At 44.7% G+C, this 23,610-nt stretch overlaps 1 protein-coding gene across 11 annotated transcripts in view; it reads right to left on the bottom strand.

Moving 5' to 3' along the window:
- Positions 1-23,610, bottom strand: part of C7H10orf90 (chromosome 7 C10orf90 homolog) — a 241,458-nt gene that overhangs the window by 23,032 nt on the left and 194,816 nt on the right. For 8 of the 11 annotated variants that reach the window (XM_074078059.1, XM_074078069.1, XM_074078066.1 and 5 more), the window contains 3 exons: positions 6,100-6,390; positions 3,000-3,184; positions 655-832 (listed from right to left, as the gene is read on the bottom strand). In XM_074078059.1, coding sequence (XP_073934160.1) covers positions 655-832; positions 3,000-3,184; positions 6,100-6,390 — 654 coding nt within the window. The remainder of the gene's footprint in view (positions 1-654; positions 833-2,999; positions 3,185-6,099; positions 6,391-23,610) is intronic. The other 3 variants (XM_074078060.1, XM_074078064.1, XM_074078065.1) reach the window with 3 other exon arrangements.

Here is a 23,610-nt window from a genome sequence, read left to right as displayed (position 1 = left end):
CCAATGTCCCACAGGCTTGCCCTCATCTCTTGTTATTCTTGCTAGTTTAATAGTCTGTTTATGAGCTCCATGAAGGAAAGGCTGAGGTCAATCTTGCTCACTGTAGTGTCCCCAGCTCACCACATGGTGCCTGGTCCAGAGAAGGTTCCTGATAACTCCTTCTCCCACAAGTGAGTTAGTGCCCTTCCTCCCAGGTCAGCTTGACCCTGGCCTCACAGTGCTCAGCAAGCTGGCTGTCCCTTCTCTGTGCTCACAGCAGGAAGGGGTTTTAAGATGATGAATGTTGATGTAGACAAGCTGGAGTCAACCTTTTACCCTGAGATCTGTTTTGCAATCTATAAAGGGCAAAGGGGATCTCTTGCAAACATCAGCTAGGAGCCAAGAATTTGAACTTGCTACCCTTGCTGCTACAGTGGTGTGGTTTCTTTCCCAGCTAGAATGGTAAATTTGTGTCCCAAGTTATTTCTGCTGAGTTTGATGCTCACATACATCTCTCAAATAGGCTGGCTTGCAGAATGGGCTGTATGAGGTTGAGGTTTGGTTCTGCATATGTCAGTGGCATCCTGGGGGACCATGAGTCCCAGATGAAGACTCCAGCCCTGAGGATCCCTCTCCTCAGTCTTCTCCAGGCCTCCTGAGCCATCTGCAGCTTACCACTAAGTGGATGGGGAACGGTGAACTGCTTCTTGTTGGCCCGGATGGGAGGGATGCTCTGCTTCTGCCCCGGGTTCTCCTTCTGCTGTGCTTTTCTCTTCTGTACCATGTGTTCTAGCTTTTTCAGCCGTTCTTGTGAGCGAGAAATGAACTGAGGTTTATGGACTTCCAGTGCTTCCTAATTGGAGCAAAGAAAATATTTTTAAGAGAACTGACACCAAAAGGCAACACATCTGTACAATTTGGCCAAGATAAGGCAATCAAAAGTATGACCCTCAGAGACCAAAAGGCATAGTGCAAAGGCATGTCATAATTTTCTCCAATGGCCTCGTAAAGAAAGATGATATGGACATGTTGATGACATGGTCCTGGTGTTCAGTGCCAGCCAGCACCAAGGGCCCCACTGCAGCAGAACCAAGCAGTACCTAGCATCATGACTACGGATGCAAAAGGTAAACACCTGCTCATTTGTCCTTCTACCCAGTCAAGCCATTCGCTACGAACCAACCTAAATCTGAGTGCCCTGCATCCCACATTCCAAGAAGTCATGGGTGGGGATGGAATGCAAGGGCTATGAGTCACCCACTCCCACTGCAGGTGGAACTTTAAGAAGCACAGACACACAGCACCCTCCCAGGGCGAAAAATGGGCTGTCTGAAGAGAAACTGTGGCCCAAGGAAACCACTTCTCCTCCTGGGAAGAAAGATTGGGAGGAAATCTTTGCTTACAAAGAATGGTTCTGTGGGCTCCACAGAATAGGTTCGAAATCCCCACATCTCCACAGCAGCCGCAGGCCTCCCAACCTCATGCACTAAGCTATTCATGCACGTGCTGCCCTGTCAGATGCTGGGCTGGGAGCTCCCTGGGTACGCATCATCTTTTGGAGTCCCCGCATTGCTTCTGGGAGGCAGGTGTATTTATTCCCACTGACAGAAGCAAACACGGAGGCTTGGTAGTTCACGTGGTGACACTCAGCTGTGTAAGTCTAACACTTTTCCTATGGTGCCTTTCATTGTCTTAACTTCCCATTCTTTGAATGGCTCTGCTCAAGTAGTTCCCCTGCCTGGAGGACTACCCACAGCCATACCTTAAGTTCCATCCCTCCCAGTTAGCCCTGCTGGGTCTCTGTGTTCAGCCAGAGCATCCTGGTGCCTCACACACTAACCCGTTTATCTCCATGCTGCTGTGAGAGGCATGGGCCATGTCTCATCCACTTCATATTTCTTATAGGCACAGTTCTGAGCTCTGCATAGAGTAGGTGTTTAGCAAAGGCTCACTGGATGTTCTGCCATGATGGAAAATGCTCTTCTGCCCCATTCCTTTTCTGGTCCACCAGGAGCTTAGAGTTCTCTGGGAGTGGGCATCATAGGCTCCATCTATGTCATGCATGTGTCTCAGCAGCTGTGCTGGGAAAGGCATTTTCTTGGCTAAGCGCTAGCCACTGGCCAGCAGGTGCTACAAAATACCAGTCAGTGGGTGTGCTGAAGCTTCAGGGAGGTCTAGGGCTACAGAGATAGCTTCTGAGAACTCCCTATTGACCCAAGTGTGGCTGTTGCTTTACTGCCCACCTACTAAGGACAGCCCTGGAGGCTCAGGTGCTTTGGGGCACCATGAACACTTCATCTGGGCCCACTAAGGCTCCAGAAGAGCAGGAGTCAGCTAATGGAGTCATCTCTGCATTTTCAGGGAGGCTCACAACATATCTCATGCCTTCCCAGAGGTGTGGTGGGCTCTGTAAGATACTGCAGCAGGGGCTATCTCTGAGGTTGTTTGCCCTTCTGATTTTCAGATCTTTAAGACAAGTGTGCACACTACTTCCATAATCAGGACAGATGTCAAACGAAATCTTCCACATCCTTCAACTCAAGGCTATGGCCTTGGCAAATTCCTTGACCTTTCAAAGATGTGGTGTTCTTCTCTGAGGGACTCCTGCTTTCTAAGGGTCTTTCTTTTGGTGGCACTGGGTTTTGAACTCAGGGCTTTGCACTTACAAAGCAGGCGCTCTACTGACTGAGCCACACCTCCAGTGCCCTAAGGGTCTTTCAAGAAGCAAAGGTGCTGATCATATAAAGTGCCCTGCATAATTTTCGGCACCTGTCATTGCTATGGTCTTGTCACCGCTGAGTGTATTTGATCCTCATTTTAACTTGGTGGAGTCAGTGTCATTATCTCGATTATCCAAACAATGAAACTGCGGCTCAGAAACATTAGGGAACCTGCCAGTCACACAGACATGGGAAAGATGATTCAGGTTTCCAGACTAGGAGACACAGGCATGGTTATCAACTTCCTAGGGAAGATCATGCCTTGGCGAGAATGAGGCTGGGATGCATGGGAGGCCTTACCTGCAAAGTCATGAAACTTTCAGGTATCTGCTGAGGCTCAGAAACATCTTCCGACAGGCCAGGGGTCTCTGGTCGCTCTGGGAGTACATGTAAGGGGGTTGCTGATGAGAGCTCAGGCGAGGTGGGGTCACCGCTCTTCTTACATTCCTTTAGTTTTACGACCAAGTCACAGCATGTGTAATCTGCTAGGAGAGAAGATTTAGAATAAATTCCACTTAGAGGGCACCAAGTGGTTTTTGCCTGGTTCCTCAACACCATTAGACACAGAAGACAATTTTGAAAATAGAAATGCCAGTGGGTAATTAATGAGCCTCGTTAAGCTGACAAGATCATGCTTCATCACAGAGCCTCCCAGCTGCTCTGGTCACAGGGAAGGACTCTTACAGGCAGCCAGACCCCACAACTGGCTAATTATGCCACAGAGTTATCTCCTTGTCTTCTGTTGTTTAGATGCCTTTGCTTACAATGAAAAAAACTACTATTTTGCACTTCATATTAAGTGTGTCCTGTACAATTATTACAGTTCGGTTGTTTCAGGACAGCATATTAATCGGTCTTGTGTTTGCTGCACTAATGATGTAAGGACGGGGAATGGCATTCAATCATGTATCCTTCCCCTTAATTTGCCAGAGTCTACAGCTGGCTTTACATAAGTAATTGGAAAGATTTCTTTCTCAACACTGGTTTGGGCCCCTTCCTGGGGCTCTTTTGAATTTCCGTTGTGGAAATCAGGAAATGAGTTGATCCTGCAGCACCTTGGATAGGGCTGTCTCTGGGGTGGTAGAAGGGAGATTAGTTAAGTATTCACTGGCCATCTCTTGACCAAGCCCTCAGCCTGGAACATAATGGTAGGTCCTTCAGTCTATTCTCGGCCCTCCATGCCTGTCTGAGCCTCCCTACCCCTGCTGCTGCACCTTTCCTACCTTAGCCACAGTCTCACCAAACCCTCCGACTAGACCCAAACAGCATCCCCTTGCCCAACATGCTCGCCCATCTCCATGAAGCCCCATTTGATCCACTGCCCAGAATCAAAGGTTGAGTCCCAAACTTCAGGATGCCTTCTCCCCTTCCCATTTCTGCCTCAACTGGTGTTCCCACAGGGGAGCTTTCTTCACCCAGTCAGCAGCATGAATCAAAGGTGGAGTTCTACCATGATGGTTTAACCCCACAAGCCTGTGGCTCTCTCAAGGGCTGGATCACATTGTGCTTAGTCTGTGTCTGTCCACAGCACCAGGTCAGGTGTCTAAAGGAGCTGGTTCTTCTGGGCAAGGTGAGGAGGCTATGAGGAGGCTTACCTGGCTATAGGATGCAGCTCATCCAAACCCCTTCCTACCAGGGTCATTGTTCACACTTACATCCTCTCCACTGGGCAGGCTGTCCTATCTCTACTCGAAATCCATCAATGCTCTCAACTCCCTGCAAACCCAAGCTGATGGACCTTGGATGGTTTGTTCATGGTGGATGTTCCACCTCCTGCTGTCGCTTGTGATTCTCTACCAACATCATACCACTTAGATGTTCTCACGCCATTCTCTCATTTTTTTTCAGTGTTTGCTCTCATTCCTTCTGGAGGATTTCTCCATTGTCTGTCCCCTCCTCTTTAGGCATAATGATTAGCCCAGGTTAGCCCAGATCTAACACTTAGCCCCAAAGTTTCCTCCTCCAGAATTAATTCTCCCTTTACTATACTGTTCCCATGTCTCTTTGAGAATATATATTTTTTAGCTCACAAGGAAGCCATACTTTCTTTACACCCCCTCTCCACTTTCCTCCCTATCACTACAGCCAGCCACCCAAGGGCCAGTCCTAACACTCACACCTTCCTACTGCTCATAAGGATCTGTACATTGATTCTAGGAAGTCTCTATCCCTGTGACTGATGAAAGCAGTGACCATCTACTCTCCTCTGCAGCCAGGTCTCAGCTCCAGCCTCGCCCCCTCTCACTGTTCATGGGACAGCTACCTTAGAGAAAACGTTACAGCTCTTCACTTTCAAGGCTTTGTGGCAGCCTTCAGTTCAGACTCCCACCATGGACTTAGTGCTGTGAGTGGAAGACCATCACTGTGCTCTGGCCCCAGGCCCTTTGCTGCTTCCCAAACAGCCATGTGTTTTCCCTCAGCTTTTTGCTTTCTGTGATTTTCCCTTAGCCTACAGAATTCTGTCCTCAAGGCTAACTTTAAACCTCTGATGACATTACAAGTTCCTTCTTGAAATCATTTTGGGGGAAGACAATTCTATGCAGACCCTCTCAGAGTGCCAGGCTGTGCTCAGCTCCCTAGTGGCCCATATAACATAGATACAGTTATGTAATCAATGGTCTCCTGCACTGGACTGAGAACTTCAGAGCATTCAGCAGGTGCTTAATGATTTCTTCTGTAATGAATGAAGATCTAGGGATCAACTTCTGCTCCAAGTGACATTATTTTTATCAGTTACCATAATCATTTTAACTTTTACAACCCAAACGTATATAATCTTTTTTTTCTATCCTTTTCCCTAGTTCTTTGAGAAAATCTGTAGAGTAACAGGAAAACTAAATTCTTCACAGGCATAACTTGGCACCACCAATCATTTTTTTGTGAAATTCTTATCTTTCACACATCAGTGCTCAGTGCACTTGCCTGTGTTCTAATTGTTCCCTTCCTCTGCGAGAGGCTGAGATGGGGACCAGCTTCATGCGCACTGTGAGGTCTAGTGAGCTGTGTTAAGTAGGGGCCACACCCCTCAGCCATTACCCTGCCAGTCAGTTCCTGGGGCCTTGGGCAGCCTGGGGGAACTGCTGCCTTCAGAGCAGCCACACCAGCTCCTCAGATACTCCTTAGCTCAGCGCAGGAGCTGCTATGCACCAAGGTGGCCTTCTTGGCCTCAGTTGGCAATGACCTTGTACACCATAGGGCTGGGAGCCTCTGACCCACATGGGGCTTCCTTTTGGCTACTTGCAAGGTGCCACCTGCCTATGATGCAAACCTGCCCACCCGGCTCCCTCTCTACTCTGACACCTCCAAAAGGTGAGCTTGTGTGAACCACACCCAGGAAGATACTCGCCATTTTCATGAGTATCAAGAAAAAGCCATGTCCACCGCCACCCTCACTCCTTACCTTTGGGGAACTCTCTTTCTATCTGACCACCATTGTCTTCCTGTGGAGAGGTGCAAAGATCTTGTAAGGGACAAAAAAACCCAGGTAAAGGGACTCTGGGTCTCAGGAAGCTTGGCTGTCGTCTCTCAGTGGGCTCAGAAAGGTCGCTAGACTGACCGTCATCGCTTGGTGAACTGTCCCCATCGGGAGGGAAGTATATAATGGGCTTCTGTTCCACTGGGGGAGCAGACAGAGTCACACGTGTTTCTCCTTGCTGCTCCTTGCTGCTTCCAGAAAATAGTTTTGTTTCTACTAAAATAAAATGAGAGTTGTGCTCAAAATAGCTGATGAGCCCATGTCTTACATATTGACATCTATTGCCCATGGCACTCTTCTGGAGTCAGACTGGTGGGGCCACCACAGGGCTTCAGGGGACCTCTGGCAATTGGTTGGCTATGTGTGCTTAAGCTTTCAACATGTGGTCATCATTGCTGGCAAGACTGCCCTGAACCACAGTCAGGAGTTCCACATGCATACATGTACTGGACCCTAAAGGGACCATGCTCAGCAGTGCCCTCAGGAACTCACACTATATCCCTACACTGATTTAACACCTTCACTCTGGGGCCAGAATGCCTGAGTTCAAATCCCACATCCACCACTTTAAGCTACCCAACCTCACCAATGAATTAATAATACTAGATATTATTCACTTAATTTACTTTTATGTAATAAATACATAAATACAGATATGTTTACATAATTGTCTTAATTATATATATCAAGTTAACATATTTATATTAGCTATATAAATATCAAACATTAAAATTGAGGTAACAATAAATTAAGGTAATGCTGCATGTAAAGTGTTTAGAATAGTGTCCTACAAGCAGGACACTTGATACAACTCAGTTGTTATTGTTGCAGAAGTGCTGATGCCAAGTAGTTGCGAGTACAGGGGTGGGAAACAAGCTATTCAGTCACGTGCATAGTGCTAATGAAGCAACAGGTCCACAGCTCCCAGCAGCGGGTTGCTTGTTTCTACAATGTAACCTCAAAAGTCAAAATCACCTTCCACCCACCATTAGGGCATTGGTTAAATAAATTATGTGCACCTGTGCTTTGCAATCGTTAAAAAGAACAAGATGGATGCTTTTGTGTAAATGTGGATAACCTCCAAGTATATTATTAAGTGAACAAAGCACACGAGGAAGGCAATATGTGGGGTCCCTCCCCCTGCAAACGCCTGCAGGCACAGAGCTACTCTAGAAGGACCCAGCCTCAGGGAGGGACAGTAGAAGACACATTTTCTCTTCACTGCCTGTTTTTTAATGCCTTAATTTTTAAACGTTTCTTTTGGAATATTCTATAAATGTTTAAAGTTACTTGTTTAAGCAAGACTGAGACTCTATCCCTAGTTGTCCCCCAACCCCCACCCCATGCTGTCTCCTCCAAGGAGAACAGCCCCATCTCTGGTGGAAGCCACTGCTCTGAGAACCTGTCCTAACTTTCCTGTGTGCTGGGGTAAGAAAAAAATTCAGTGGACTGTTGGATAAATAAAGTTGTTAAAAGATTCTTGCTCTGCTTTCTCAAATATTTACTATGCAAAAAAAAGAAATAAAACAAGCTTATGACCACCTCTCTAATAAAACTGACCTCACAACAATGTCCCCATGTCTGGCAGTTTGAACCACCCCTCTGTCCCCAAGTCTCTGGTATCCTAGTCCCTGATAACAGCTGGGTATGGGTGAAGCTGGGTCATGCAGCACAGTGAAAAGTATAAAGAGTTTAGGGTACAGGATCCCCCTACAGCACTTTACTGGCTATGGGGTCCACGTTCTTAATACCAAAATTCTGAATAGCAAGTACAAAGTCAGCTGTTATAAGTATGTCATCAGACAAAAGCTTCCAGAGAGAGAGAGTTCAGCAGTCTAGTTGGAGCCTAGCTTCCCCAAGAGCTTATGAGCTATTATTCTGGGGAAGAGAGTAGCAAGCCACATTTAGAGCACCAGGGGCTGACCTCAGAGGCATAAGGCAGGGCCAGTGTGAGGACGGGCTTGCTGCTGTGGGGTCAGCAGGATGGGCTTCTCTGGACTTTTCTGTGCCTGACCTGACACCCATGTTCACAGTGGACCTTAGGACAGGCTGAGCAGGGTAAACACAGGCCCCAGCTGACCCCGCAGGGTCAGAGGAGTGAAGGGCTCAGGGATTCATCTTCCAGGACAGCTGAGAAGAGGCATGATTGAGGGCCAGGTGAGGGGTACTTAGTATAACACGAGAACAAGGCGTCCCTTCCTCTGGACACTACCTCCACTAGCCAGAAAATGCTATCATAAACTGATTTAATAAAACAAAAACACCGTATTACCTCCCCCCCAATATTAAGGACTACACATCTTTTATAGTCTTACGTGAGCCCCTTGAGCTCCTGGATCCCACGGGCACAGTTCTAATGCCTGTGGTATTTTGGATCACAACAGACAACTGAAAGTGCTCAGGCTGTTGTGGACAGCACAGCACAAGGACTTTGCCAGTCAAATCACAAAGGAAAATAAGAAAACCAGGGAAAGTAGACACTTGAGCCCAGAGCCAAGGCCCATAAAAAGCATATAAAACTCACTTTACAATTGTTTGTACATAAATTAAATGGTGTTAGAGGTGTTCTGGAGTTGAAGATGAAATTTTAACTCTCTAGAACATTCCTTCTGGTAGAGAGAGATCATCTCTGAGGGTTCAGGACTCTCCTCTGTGTTCCTACCTTATTAAAACAGACTAAAATCATCCAGTCAACCAAAGAGACACTTCTGAACACACCAGGCTTCCTTGAATCTAAGACTCATGTTTTCCCCACATGTCAATGTCTCTGGTGGTGATGTCTCCCTCTCAAAAGCTAGACCATCTTACAACTGCCTATGTCTCCATCTCTACTCTTCTCCCCCTACCTCCAGATCTTAGCTGTCCCTGTTTTGGCCATGGGACATGTGAGGGTGCTGCAGAGGAGCAACAGGGCACTCTTCTGCATGAAGCTCGCTAATTCATGGACGTGGAAGCCACCAAAGAGGAGGGAAAAGAGCTGTAAGTCACAGCTTCCCTAGTAAGTACTGTTTGCTTTATTCTTTTCCTCTCAAAGAAGAGAGAAAACCTACAACTACCTTCAATTAGGACAAGCAGAAAATGAAATAAAAGAAAGTGGAACTTGTTTGTGGCCTCTGAGAAACAAGGGAGAAAAAAACAAAGAACGAGTCTTCTCCATGGGCACAGCTGATGGTGTGTTCTCTGCTTTTTGACTGGTTTAAGGCTTCATCTTCTGGCTGTGGGTTAAAACCATTTCCTCATGTGGAAATGCGTCTCCATTTGGTAACGCTGCATGTCGTCCCATGCAGACTTCTGTTTAAAATCAGACAATAATTGTTTCAGCATATTTCTGTTCAATCTCTATGCAGAGGACACTGCAGCCCAGGGAGGGAGGAAGAGAAGGGGGAAGGAGGCAGACGGCAAATGGGATAAACAGCTCCTGTCAGAGTGCAGGGGAGTCCTAAACAGGGCTGCTGGCAAGGTCTGCAAGACAGTCCACACAGCAGAGGCAGAACTGGCGCCATTGGGAAGAGGAAAGAAAAAGAAATGCTGGTACCAAGGGGAAGAGCCAAGCTGGAAATCAGCTGGAAGGATAAGGGGCATCCAGAGAAGAAGCACACAATGAGGGAGTCTCTCCCTTGCAGGAAACCAGACTTCCTGCAAATGCCAGCCCTTCCTAGACAGCAAACAGGTTTCCTCTAAAAAGGCCACTGTCAGCTTTTCTTCCTAAAGAAGTAGCCCAAGGGGGAGCAATGATCAAGAAACAAGATTGCATTGTAAAAAGTAGTAGCAGCCACTTCTCTGCAGGTCAGGGCAGGTGGCTGGGCAGGAAGAGCTGCTGTTCAGATGTCAATGTGGAGTTAGAGCATAGTGTGTAAGTGTAGTGATCAGACACACTCTACATCCAGAGAAAAAGGAGGAAAACAATGTGTTCACTTTTAACCCAGAGGCAATTTTCAAGATACCACATAGAAAACCGTGTGACTTTACAGTAAATTCGTACATGTAGTTATTACAGAGTAGGAATACAAATTATTCCCCCCCCACCACTCCCAACATCCAGGAAATGCTGGATAACTATCCAGAGCTGTTTCTCCAATGATGTCATATTTCTGGAGGTGTTGGAGACTTATAAACAAAAGTCTTAAGGCATGCAAAAGGATGCATTTGAAAAACAGAAATAACACATACACACACACCCTTGCTTCCTAACAGCAGGATCACCTCCACTACACCACAACTGATGGCTGAGACATACAAGTTCCAACTAACTATTAAATCACATCCTTCTACTTCCTACTCAGGAAATAATCCCAGATTTTCAGTTTCCCCACAATCCTTTATCCCAAAGGATGACTCAGATCCTAAAGCACATAGATTACATTTTTCATTAAATAAAATTATTAAAGCCACAAATGATCACAGTCAAGAAATTCTAATTTTTCTGCTGTTTCTTTTGTTGTTGCAATCTAGTTTTATTCTATTGTGGTCAGATGGTATGCAGGGACTTATTTCAACTTTTTATATTTTTTAAGATTTGCTTTGTGTCCTAAAATATGATTTATTTTGGAGAAAGTTCCAGGGGCTGCTGAGAAGACTGTGTATTATGCTGCTGGTGGATGAAATACTATATAGATGTCTGTTAAGGCCATTTGGTCTGCAATGTCCTTTAATTCTGAAGTTTCTTTGTTGATTTGTTGACTGGATGATCTATTGGTAAAGTCTCCCAGAATCATTGTGCTGTACTCTATCTGTGCTTTTAAGTCCAGAAGTTGGGTGTGCTGACATGGGGGCACATATAAATTAACAATTACTATTTCCTCTTTGTGTATTGCTCCTTTTATTAGTATGAAGTGACCTTTTTTGTCTCTTCTAACTAATTTAATTTTGAAGTCTACTTTCTCAGATGTAATAGCTACTCTTGCCTGTTTTCAGGGGCCATTTGCTTATAAAGCCTTTTTCCACACTTTCACTCTAATTCAATGTTTGTTTCTGTCTGTGAGGTGTGTTTCTTATTCATAACAAATTGTCAAGTCTTCTTTTTTAATCCAGCCCATCAATCTATTTCTTTTATGGGGGAGTTTAGACAATTAATATAATAGTCAGTGTTGATATTGAGAGGTACATGGTAATTCCTGCCATTTTGTTGCTTTGAGTGTGTGTGTTTGATTCTTTGCCAGTCTGCAATTGCTTATCTGCTCATCTCTTGAGATTCACTCATTCCCATCCTTTCATGGCTATGTGTACCTTCATCTTCTGTGTATAAGATTCCTTTGAGTATCTTTTGCAGTGATTGCTTAGTGGTCATATGTTGCTTCAGTTTCTGTTTATCATGGAAGGTTTTAATTTTTTCTTCAATTATGAAGCTTTGCTGGGTTGAGTAATTTAGGTTTGAAATTGTTTTCTTTCAATGCTTGAAATACCTCATCCCGTACCCTTCTTGCTTATAAGGTTTCTGTTATTCTGATGGGCTTACCTTTAGAAGTGATTTGATGCTTCTCCCTTGCAGCCTTCAATATTCTCTGTGCTTATTGTTTTAACTATAATATGCTGTGGAGAAGTTCTATTTTGATCATATTTGTTTGGTGTCCTAGAGGCCTCCTGTACCTGGATGGACCACAATGGAATAAAACTAGAATTCAACAAAATAAACAGCAGAAAATGTTCAAACACCTGGAGACTGAACAACACATTGTTGCACAACCATCGAAGAAATAAAGGTCATCGAAGAATCTAATGAAAATGAAAACACAACCTACCAGAAGTTATAGGATATAGCAAAGGCAGCACTAAGGGGAAAATTCTTAGCTATGAGTGCCTACCTTAAAAACACAGAGATCTCAAATAAGTAACCTAATGCTGCATCTCAACCTCTAGAACAAGGAGAAAATAATAAAAATAAGGGCCCAAATCAATGAAATAGATACTAAAAAGAATATACAACAAATCAAGGAAACAAAAAGTTGCTTATTCGAAAAGATGAATAAGACTGATAAACCTTTAGTGACTCTAACTAACAGGAGGAAGGAAAAAACCCAAATTAATAAAATTAGAGATGAAAAAGGGGATAGCAAAACAAATACCAATGAAATTCAGAAAAATCATTAGGGAATATTTTGAAAACCTATACTCAAACTGGAAAATCTAGAAGAAATGAATAAATTTCTAGATGCATATGACCAACCAAAATTGAACCAAGAGGACATAAACCACCTAAATAGATCTATAACAAGCAATGAAATTGAAACAGCAATAAAGAATCTCCCAAAAAAGAAAAGTCTAGGACCCTATGGATTTGCTGCTGAATTCTACCAGACCTTTAGAGAAGAACTAATACTGAAACTACTCAAACTATTCCATAAAACAGAAAGGGAAGGAACACTACTGTACTCATTCTATGAAGCCATTATTGCATGCATCTCAAAACCAGACATGAATACAACAAAAAAAAGAGAATTATAAGCCAATCTCTTTAATGAACATAGATGCAAAAATTCTCAATAAGGACTGGAGGTGTGGCACAATCAGTAAAGCACCTACTTTACAAGTACAAAGCCTGAGTTTAAACCCCAGAGCAAGAAAAAAAAAAAACCATCATTCAGAAAGCAAAAGCCATCCTCAATCCTCTCCCATGCCCACTGCCTCTGCTGCTAATCAATCAGCAGAAGCCCCCTTTCCACCTCTCTTGCCAGGCACCAGGGACTCATGCCTATAATCCTAGGTACTCAGGATGCAGAGATCAGGAGGATTCCCATTCAAGGCCAGCCCTGGTAAATAGTTCAAGAGACCCTATCTTGAAACTATCCAACACAAAAAAAGGACTGGCAGAGTGACTCAAGTGGTAGAGTGCCTGCATAGCATGCATGAGGCCCTGAGTTTAAATCCCAGTATCACCAAAAAAAATTCTCAATAAAATACTGCCAAACAAATTCAATAACATATCCAAAAGATCATATACCATGATCAAGTCAGTTTCATTACAGGGACGAGGAGGATGGTTCAATATACGCAAATCAATAAGTGTAATACATCACAGCAATAAAAACAAAGACGAAAGTCACATATCTTCTCAATAGAAGCAGAAAAAGTCTTTGACAAAATTCAACATCTTTTGTTGATAAACATTCTGATGAAACTAGGAATAGAAGGAATATATCCCAAAAAAGGCTACATATAACAAACCTATAGTTGACATCATACTAAGTGGGGAAGAAATGAAACCATTTTCTCTAAAGTTGGGAATGAGAAATGGTTGCCCATTCTCTCCAGTCTTATTCAACATAGTTTTAGAATTCCTAGCCAGAGCAATAATACAGGAAGAAGAAATAAAAGGAATTCAAGTAGGAAAGGAAGTAGTCAAATTATCCCTATTTGTAGGGAGTGGAGGTGGAGTTTATGGCTGTTGATGGTCACTCTCCTCTTGCTGGCTGACCATTTCAGAGTTTTCATTTCCTCTCCTCCTTTTGCTTTTCCTGGGTGCTCTGACAATTGGTGGATAACACTGAATACCGACGACCTGCCAGGTGTCAAAGGGAACAGCAGGGAATTTTGGGCAAGGCTCCAGCAAAGTGAAATGTCTGTGCAGGGCCAGACTCTCATCCCCAAATCACTGGTAGTACATATGTGTATGGGTGTATGAATATGAGAGAGAGAGAGAGAGAGAGAGAGAGAAAAGAGTGAGGAGGGTGGCTTCCATTTCAGATTTTCACTCTGCTGTCCTGACACTGGAGTCTTCAGTATTCCCGGGAGAATAAAAGGTTTGCTGTTAGTCTCTCCTATTCTCTGGAGGAAATTTCTCAACTGTGATCTGTTCAATTCAACAATTATTTACTCAGTACCTACTATATGCCCATATGACTCCACAACCAAGGACCATCACCTCCACTCCAGCCCTTCTTGTTCATATCTCATATCCAGCATCAAAGACTTCAAGTCCCCACCACCTCTGTGGCAGACAAGGCTGATTGCCTACTCAATATTCATTCTTATTTTTTTAACTTACCTACAAAGTCCTTATTTTTTTCAAGATGACAACAGAATCAGCTAAAAGTCACATTTTGACAGCATGGGCTTCTACTTTAGTTAGTAAGATATAAACAGAAGTCCTTGGGAAGAAGTGGGAAAGTCGAGAGAAGGGATAGTCCCACTGGTATTCAATGTGGATTCTGTGAGCATAATGAGAGCCACACCTAAGGAAAGTGGAGAAGAAAGGCAAAGGCATGGGTTCCTGAAGACATTGTGGGCCTGTCATACCTAACCTAGACTGCCCACCTCTGGATGTCTTCCATTTTCTTCCCTTACATTTTCAAGCCACTTATTTTTGAATATCTACACAAAGGTAGACACAAGCCCTAGCTGATCTTTCAAGGTATGGATCTGGTTAGGCTAGACCAATGGTAACACATATCAGAATCATATGGCTGGCCTGTTAAAACTCAGGCTGCTGGGACCACACTGAGTTTCTAGTTCACCAGATCTAGAATGGAGCCCAGGAATATGCTGAGTTCTCAGTGCTGCAGATGCTACTGTTCCAGGAACCATATCTGAGAACCATGGGGTTAGCTTATGGTATACTAGAGAAACAGAGAAATAAAGCAAACAAATTTCAGTGGCTCAGTGCCTCCCTACTAAAACTATGCTCTAGAAGCCAACAGCTCTGAGAATCTTGGGGATTTATTGGAGCTGCAGAATCCAGTCCCCACCCCAGGCCCTGGGATCAGAATCTGCACTGTAGTTCCCAGGTGGCTCCCATGCATATCCAAATCTGAGGAGCAGCATATGAGCTACAGGCACTGTGCTGGCCCTGAGGGGGGGTCCCTCTGGTCATGAGTTGCCTGTATGACCTCAGAGCTGGAGGAAGAGTGCAGACATTCTGCACTGGCTCATCAAGGCTCCATTCACAAGTGACTCACATAGCTTAGAATTTCATTGGCCAAAGGCTTAACATCAAAGATGGAGAGTATGTGATCCTACCAGGTGCTGTGAGAACAGAATGTGGAAGAACAGCCTAATAGTCTCCATAGTCTGCCTGGCTTCTCTGCCTGTCCTTCCCTCCAGGGATGGAGTAAATAAAAGCAGGTGTAAATACAATGGTAACCACTAGGACAAACATAAGAAACCTTAAATACATATGTAATGTGTATATGTGTAGACGGTGATACAGGCAGAGCAGAGAATTGTCTTAGGAAAGAAACCTAGCCAATATGACAAAATGCAAATACTATGATTATAACGTTAGGAAAGAGGTGACACCAAATGTCAGTCATATCAATAAATACAAATGGATTTAACTCACCTTTTAAAAGAGAAAGGCTTTCAATGTGACTTGAAAAGCAAAGGATCTTTAGCAAGGACTGACAAAACTATACATGAATTTGCCCTTCCAACTAGCATCCCTCCACCAGGACTCCAGTGTGGTAGGCTTAGAAGGTAGTCAACAGACCTTACCTCAATTAGCTCAATTAGCTCCTTGCTCTTCTCCTCTGTCTGCACATAAGCCAAGGGCAAGCAGCAGAGATCCAAGGTTGAGGGGTTGGGCTGGTGGGGAGTAATGGCCCTTCCATAGAATGGATGGACATTACCTCAATTTGCTTTTGGGCAGTCCAGGGTGACCTCCAAACAGCCAATTCTGACTGTGGCACTAAGTCACCTGCTCTGATGTTGTCACTAAACCATGAATAAATCATGCCAGGTGCTAGAACACAGCAAGATCTCATGGCTGATCCATCATCAAGGTGACGTAGAAAGGACCATTTGGAAAGCCAAAAGGCTGCAAACCCAAGACATCTCAAATGAGACTAAACCTACCAGGCAGTCTAGAGAAGGCTCCAGTGAACAGCAGGTAAAGGCCCTTGAAGACAGATTAGGGCCTTCCTCACCCCTCAGTGACAGCAATGCTTAGGCTTAAGCTCTGAACGGTCCACACAAAAGACCTAATGTTCCTAATATTGACTTCCCTACAGTGAGAACAACACAACAATGTCCTCACGCTGCTTCTGAATGTCAGCACGTCAGCTGACAAACATAAGCCTCCACAGCACGCACATGGAACTGCCTCCCATGTTAGCATAGTCCTCACTCTTGTTTGGACAGCTGTTTTCTGGCAATAATTGAGCATAAATTCCATTTCCCCCTTTTAATGAAAATGCGAAGCGAATGGCATCTGAGCATGCTTGGCACTCATAAACTTAATAATCATAATTAAGATGAAGATGGAACAGACCAGGTGCTGGAAGTGGCAAATCTTTTAACTCACGGTCATGGGACCTACGCCAGAAATGGTGGGCTTTATGCTGAGGAAATGAAGAGAACTAAAGAGCCAACTGAAAATGCTAAATATGTAGGGCCAAGATGGGGCCTAAAAGTGTGGGATATGAGATGAGGGTTTTTACAAGGGCTTTGACATCAGACTTCCCTTTCTAACACACTGTGCATATACTTTCCACTTCCAGGTGTTTTTAGGACACAGGCCATGGCTGCACGCACTGCCCGGCTGTGGTGCTTCAGGGAGCAGGAGCCAAGAAGAGACATATGTGCTGACACACAATCCCTCCACTTCCCTCCTTTCCTGGTCAGATGGTTTCCCCTCCAACCGGTCAGACCCTCTGCTCCACTGCAAGATCTGGAAACCCCATTTGAGGAGGATATAAATACCTCTGAGATTCCATGTCAGAAAAGGAAGTGAATTCCAAGCCTGCAGGATTCCCTTGGAAACTGCCCTGAGCTGGGCTTCTCAGTGCTGCTGGGCGGCTGCAAGCGCTTCCTAGCCTTGCTCACATCATCCTTTTAGTTTTCTCACACGTTCTCCAAACCTCAATCATTCAACCCCAACTCAGCTGGAAGCACACGGCCCTGTGTACATCCTTTCCTAAGAATGCTGCGCCCTTTGAAGAACTATTTTTGACAATCAGCACTGGAGACACTCCCAAGGGCCTCTGAAGAGAAGCACATGCCACGTGAAAATGTAACTAGGAATAAATCACGCCATGAAGAGAGGCTGAGTCAGCACAGGCCAGGCCCCAGTCAGGATGCAAAGAAAGCGACACTGACGCTGGCTGCATTTCTCTGCTTTCGTCTCCTGTGACTTCCAACTTAGACGCTTAATGTCCTTTCATTCCTGTTCCCAAATGATGGTCACTTCCAATGAAATAAGCAGGTGGTGTTGCACGGGACAAACACTGCTTTCTCAATACTCTTGTATAACGTAAACTTCCTGAGTTATTGATTCCTCTTCACTAAGTAATTCATAAGAAACAAACATATTTAGCTTATGCACTTGACTCATGAGACCATTTAGGTATAGAAAAATGGAAATGTGTTTAACTGTTTAAAAGCTACAGTAAATATTTTGTCTCATAGAAGCATTACCCTGAGGGAGAAATGACGCAAACATTGTATGCACATATGAATAAAAGGAATTTTTTTAAAAAGGCATTACCCTGCTACCCTTGAGAAGGTGGGTATTTCTTTGTGAAAATAAATGTACTAACATCTCACTGAAAAAAACCAGCCCATTGTTTGGAGCAATGTGGAGAAGGCAAAATGAGTCACTAAGAAATGCAAGGTTCTCTCCCGTACCCATGTCTCGTCTATGCACCTGGAGGAAGGAGGGGCTGCAGGATGGCTAGGGGAGGAAGTACCAACCTTCCAGCAGTTTTAAATGCTTAGCTGACACATGCAGGTGAGTGTTGTCTTATGTAAACCTGCACTGTTGGCAGTGAATCACACAGAATGGCTAGAAGATGGGTACTTTCCCTCTCAAACCATTCCAACCCCTACCTCTTATATTGGCCAGAATATTCATCAAGTTCCAAACACTGGGGGAAAAGATAGTTCACTAGTTTTCATTGGGATGTTAAACCTATGAATATTTCAACTGAGTTTTTCTAGAGCTGCTTTTAGGGTCTTAGGTTGGCCACGTTTCATGGCCGTGGGTCCACACCATCCCCACTGTACTTAAAGCCACCTGCATTTTCCCCTGTTGACACCGTTCAAAGGAATATTTGGTGAGGCTATAGAATTAGTGCAGCCTTCTTTAAGAAGTGTGCTTTCAGGCAGCAGGTCCTTAGGTTACACCAGTGCTCATTGATTGAAGATGAAAAATTAAATGGCCACTACTAACACCACATGTTAGCATTAGAGGGAACAGGGCTGGGGTACCAGGGAGGCCTGTGAACTGTTTCTGCCCCACAATGGACAGTCATAATAGGTGCAAAAGGGCCCTCACCCAGCAGCAGATTTCCACTTAGTGAAAGTCACTTTTCAACAACTGTGAAATTACAATCTCTGTGTCTGTTGATTCACCAGAAATGGCATAAAACACTGCTAAAGTCATAGCTATTAAAATACTCAAGAGATTGCAACATGGTTTATGGTTTCTGTGCTGGCGAGTACAGAGGGGTCGCCAGTAACTCAGAATCCCACTGAGCTCAGCCTAACGACTCATGCCACACACCTGCACAGCCCTCAGAGAGGCTGTGACGTGACATCTCCTAGGATGGCTCAATATGCAACATAACACCATTTTAGAAAGAGAGAAAGTGAGAGAAACTTGAAATACAAGCCCAGAGATCTGTTATCTACTGCTGCCTGCTTCTGCTACCAATTAGCTGTGTAACTATGCACAGGTCACCAGCCATCCAGTCTCCAGTGGGATGATAACACTTTGCCCTCAGAGGAGGAAGGAGGGGACCATGTGAAACATGGAAACAATGATACACTAAGCAAAGATGACCCCTCATTATGATTGACCAAACGGTGGGTGATCTATTTCTAATGCGCAACCCTAAATACATAGTCTATAAATGAAATGGACAGACAGTATCCTTCATTTCAAATCTTGGAAAAATATACACACAAGAAGATGCAGAGAGGCAGGAAGACCTTGATCAAATTCTTGGCCAGTGTTTCACTCTCATGGCCAAAGACTACTATTTCCAGCCTATTTTGCCAAATGTTCTGGAAAAGGCTAGATGAAGGTTAATGCAGGTTCAGGATGGGACCATCTTATATCACGGGACGAGAACTGTCCTTTGTGTACAGCGAGCCCAGCTATCTTACTTCAAGGGAGGTCCAACTGTCTAACCGCCCCCCGCCCCGCCCTTGCTTTGGTTTTTTTCCCTTGATGTGCCCAGTTCTCTGCTGTGTCTCACCTGGAACTGGTGAGAGAGAAGGATATGGAGATAGCTGCAGGAGCTGGACCAGACCTGAGACTCTCAGGTGAACTTTAAATGCGAAGTCAGGGCTGAAGTGTGGGCAAGAAGAGCCCCTGTCCCTCTGTCCCTTCCCTGAGAGGACAGGCTCCTTTTGGAGAACGCATCTTAAGACTTCTCACCTTCAAAAATGCCCCTGAACTCCTCAGTCAGATTTGTCTCCATACAGATAGTTACACTGGAGTGGGGAAAGGAGAAGTGTGGCCTAAAATGACAACTGGACCACACTTCCTCCCCACCAGAGGTGATAAACGCAGCGGTTCAAGGTCAAGTTGTGAGCGGACATTTGGATGCTTCTATCACAGGGCTGCAAGCACTGAGGGAAGAGTCGTGCCTTATCCCACGAGTGGCCCTCCTGACACCCCTTCCATGGAGCTGGGGCTCAGGTCCATGCTAGGTGAGTTGAAAGGAGTTAGTTTCTCAGAAAAGTCCAGTCAGCAGCACAAGCGTTAAGATTCCAAAGTTTGGACCTGCAGTTGGGGAAGAGAATGCAGTGAGAAGAGAGGGTCGATCCCAAAAATGCATGGGTTTCTGTACAAGCACTGTAGAGCCTGCCTTGCATGCACTGGATGGCCAAGAGCTGGGCCTCAGAAGGAACCTCTGAGCTCCAAAGGAGCTTTCAATGCGACTCATCCAGGGTAAGAGTGATTGCCAGGACACAGCTGGTGATGTTCACATCAGTGAGGTCACAACATGGCATTGCCTGCTGCTATTTATACACTGGGGGATTACTCCTTTTCTCCACAAAGACGCCTTTCTCCCATTAAGGCTAATGGGAGTCATGTGGCTGAACTGAAGGCATTTCATTTTCCAAATTTTCTAAAAATAAATTGTGGAGAAGGAAAACATATGTATTGTTTCTATTTGGGAATGTAAAAACACAAATGAACAGGAACTAAGAAAGGAAGCTTTGCTGCCCTGGAGATCCAGTTCCTTCCCAATGATGTAGCAGGCTTCCATGTGGAATAATATGACATTCTGCTGTATTTATGAAGGAAAGCAGTGTCAGCAGTGCCCTTTCTATCCCTGACAAACACATCCTACCCATTCTTTGATGACCAGGTTATTGGAGGGTTTTTACTGGCAAGTTCAGTATGGAACAGTTCCTGCATTATGGTTCAGAGGAACAGCTATGTTTCAGAAAAGTTTGCTGCAGAGAAAGTTTCTAAAAGGAGAGTTCTATTTCCCTAATGATTTTCACTATTCACTTTTGAGTATGTATGACAGTGGTAAAAAGGAAACGCCTCTTAGGTATAAAAAATTACACATAAAAATACACAAACATCCTTTCAAAGTTACGTGGTTAAGAAAAAAGCAGTGACAAAACATTAATACCCAATCAAGATACCACCACCACTGTGGGCCAATCCCCAAATGTCACAAAACAGCAACACTTCAAATGAACTTCGGGTCTGCCTTGTCTCATGTTAAGTGCAGTAATCTCTAAATTTGGCAAAAATTCCTGTATTCTCTTGTCTTTAACACTCCAATTTTCCATGTAAGACTGTTTCACTATTTGGAATCCTTTTCCGATTACTTGAATTTGCAGGGATCTTTAAACATGGCCACACCTCTCAATACAATTTGGTCTAGTGCTTGGGAACAAGTCTCTGCTTGGCAATGAAGGTTGTCCCCAGGGACTGGAGAACATAGAGAAGTCTTCTCAGTGTCTTGTGGGCTTAAAAATGATCAGTGAAGGATTAGCAGGGCCTGTGCTAACCCCCATGTCCCTTAGTTCAATGACTTATCACCAAATCTAGGCATTTCCTCAACTTCTACTCCCCCCACACACCCCAACATGGCACCTATCAGTAAGTGCTACTAACTGCAACTAACTGAAAAACACACCTAGAACTACCCACTCATCCTTCTGCATGCATCCCACTTACCTGGTTCTCACACCCTTTTCCTGCTTCACCTAAGGAGAGCAGAAAATTAGATGGGACTATGACAATCCTCTGCTTAGGTCACCCGATGGCTTTCAGTTCCACCTGAAGTAAATCACAAACTCCTGCCACCTGATCCCTGACTCTACTTACTTACTCCCTTAGCTCAGGGGCCCTCTGCAGCCCAGCCTAACTGGCCTTGTACTGTCCCTTGGGTGTCCAGCTCCATTCTTGTGTCATGTCAGGGACTGTTCACCAGTGGTTCCTTCCATCTACAATGCTCATCCTCTCCACTGTCATAGGCAGGCTCCTTCTACCATAAAGAGCTTGGTTGAAATGTCACTTTACTTAGCAAGGACTTCCCAGGCCACCCCATGAAAAGGAGCCAACAAGGACCAACCCAATCCTATCAACCGATTCTGGGCTCTGCTACAGCCCTCATCACCACTGAGTGTTCACAGGCAGAAGTATCCTATCATTCATCTCTACCCACTGTGTAGCCAGCTTCATAGAGCAGAGCCTTGTGTTGTTTGCTGAGTGCCTGGCACCTAGTCAACACCTGTCACTGAGTAAACACGACTCACATCATCACTGAGAGTGTGTCCTGTGTCCTCAGGAAGGGCGCTGTACCCATAAGGAGCTGTATAAAATCCCGAAGACTCTCTTGCCTGTCAGGAACTAGGAGATAATGAAGAGACACAATCCCTACCCAAAGCATCATCAGAAGAATTTTGGCAGATCACAGAGTAAAACCTCAATAATTCAAAGATATTTTGAGGCACCCCCTATGTTCCAGCATCCTGTTATAAGCCAGGGACATGATGGCTGCTGTCCCCACAGAGTGGGCAAGTTGGGAAATTTGTGACAGAAGAATGAAAACCTTAAGCCTGGAGACAATCCATTCCACTCAGGACGTGACAAAGCACATTATTCTTTCAGTTTCAATAGTCTCAAGGAGAGGAAAAACTGTTTTAGACTAAGTATACGTGTCGAGTGTCAGAGGCATTTCCGCACACTTTTGGTCCCTCATTTTTCCTCAGTCATTTGCTCTGTGCTTAGCAGTATGGCGGACACCATCATGCCAGCAGGTGCTATGAACCCATTTGGCTGAAAAGGATGAGGGACAGTGGGGTTGTATGCATCACAATCCAATGAGCACTTGATAATGGCAACTATTCAAATGCATGTACCTTATCTTAACCATTTCCCCTGCCCTTCTCCACTCTGAAACTTTTAAACCAGAAAGCAACAGTCACCAAATCCAACTTCACATTCCTTCTCTGCACACTCTGCAGAAGCACAGACGGGTGGAAAATTAGACCAAAGCCAGGTGGGTAGAAGAGCAAGAACAGAGAAGCAAAGAGCCAGATCACAGTGACTGAGATCCTGAGCTCCTTCCCTTGCTAGCACTGCCACTGTAACGTTCTCCTGAATTCACAATTACATGTGTTCCATTTCTGACATGACCTCCAGCCCAGCCAGGGCCACTCTCAGGAAGGAAGTGCAGATCTCTGCAGGTCACACAGCCCAGACAGACACAGTCCTGACAGCAGTGCATTGTCAGGGAAAGCAAGAGGCTCAGACTTTGCCAATAGCAAGATGGGGGTGTGCATTTCCTTGCAGGAAAAAACAGAGTTTTTGGGGGAATCTTCTCTGCTGGAAATGGAATTAAGAAATGAGTTTGGTCTGGGGGACCCTTAACTTTAAGTCCCATTACCACTCTATCTATATGATAATATGTGATATTCAGAACCTCAATGCAGCCGAGCACCAGTGCTCATGTCTGTAATCCCAGCTACGCAGGAGGCAGAAATCAGGAGGATTGTGGTTCCAAGCCAGCCCGGACAAATAGTTCATGAGATCCTTGAAAAACACCATCACCAGAAAAAAAAAAGAAAGAAAAAAAAGGCTGATGGAGTGGCTCAAGGTGTAGGCCCTGAGTTCAAGCCCCAGTACTGAAAAAAAAAAAAAAAAAAAAAAAAAGAACCTCAATGTACTTTTTAGAGAACTACCTACTAGAAGATATTGCTGGCTGAAGTAACACATGCAAGAGAGCTACAGTAATGAATTATATCTCAGTGAAGCTGTTATAAATAAACCTTTTAAAAACCCAGACCATTCACCATGCGATAAGCATGTGGCCGGCAGATTCTAAACCAGGCAGGCAGCTGGGAGTCACGCGGTGCCAAACTAAGAGCAATTTATGCTCCGCAGGTGGAGCCTGAGTGAAATGTGCTGCTCTGCGCTTGGCATTCTGGTCTTTGCGAGTCTTCTGACTTGTACTTTAATTTCTTTTGGTTGAGGAACTAATTCAACTCAGCTGCAGAGATTCTTGCTCGTGTGCTTTGAGTTTCTTAATG

Source organism: Castor canadensis, chromosome 7 (genome assembly GCF_047511655.1).
Source record: "Castor canadensis chromosome 7, mCasCan1.hap1v2, whole genome shotgun sequence".
In the NCBI taxonomy this organism is placed as follows: domain Eukaryota; kingdom Metazoa; phylum Chordata; class Mammalia; order Rodentia; family Castoridae; genus Castor; species Castor canadensis.
The sequence above is the reverse complement of the archived record's forward strand: the minus strand, read 5'-3'. Positions and strand labels throughout refer to the sequence as shown.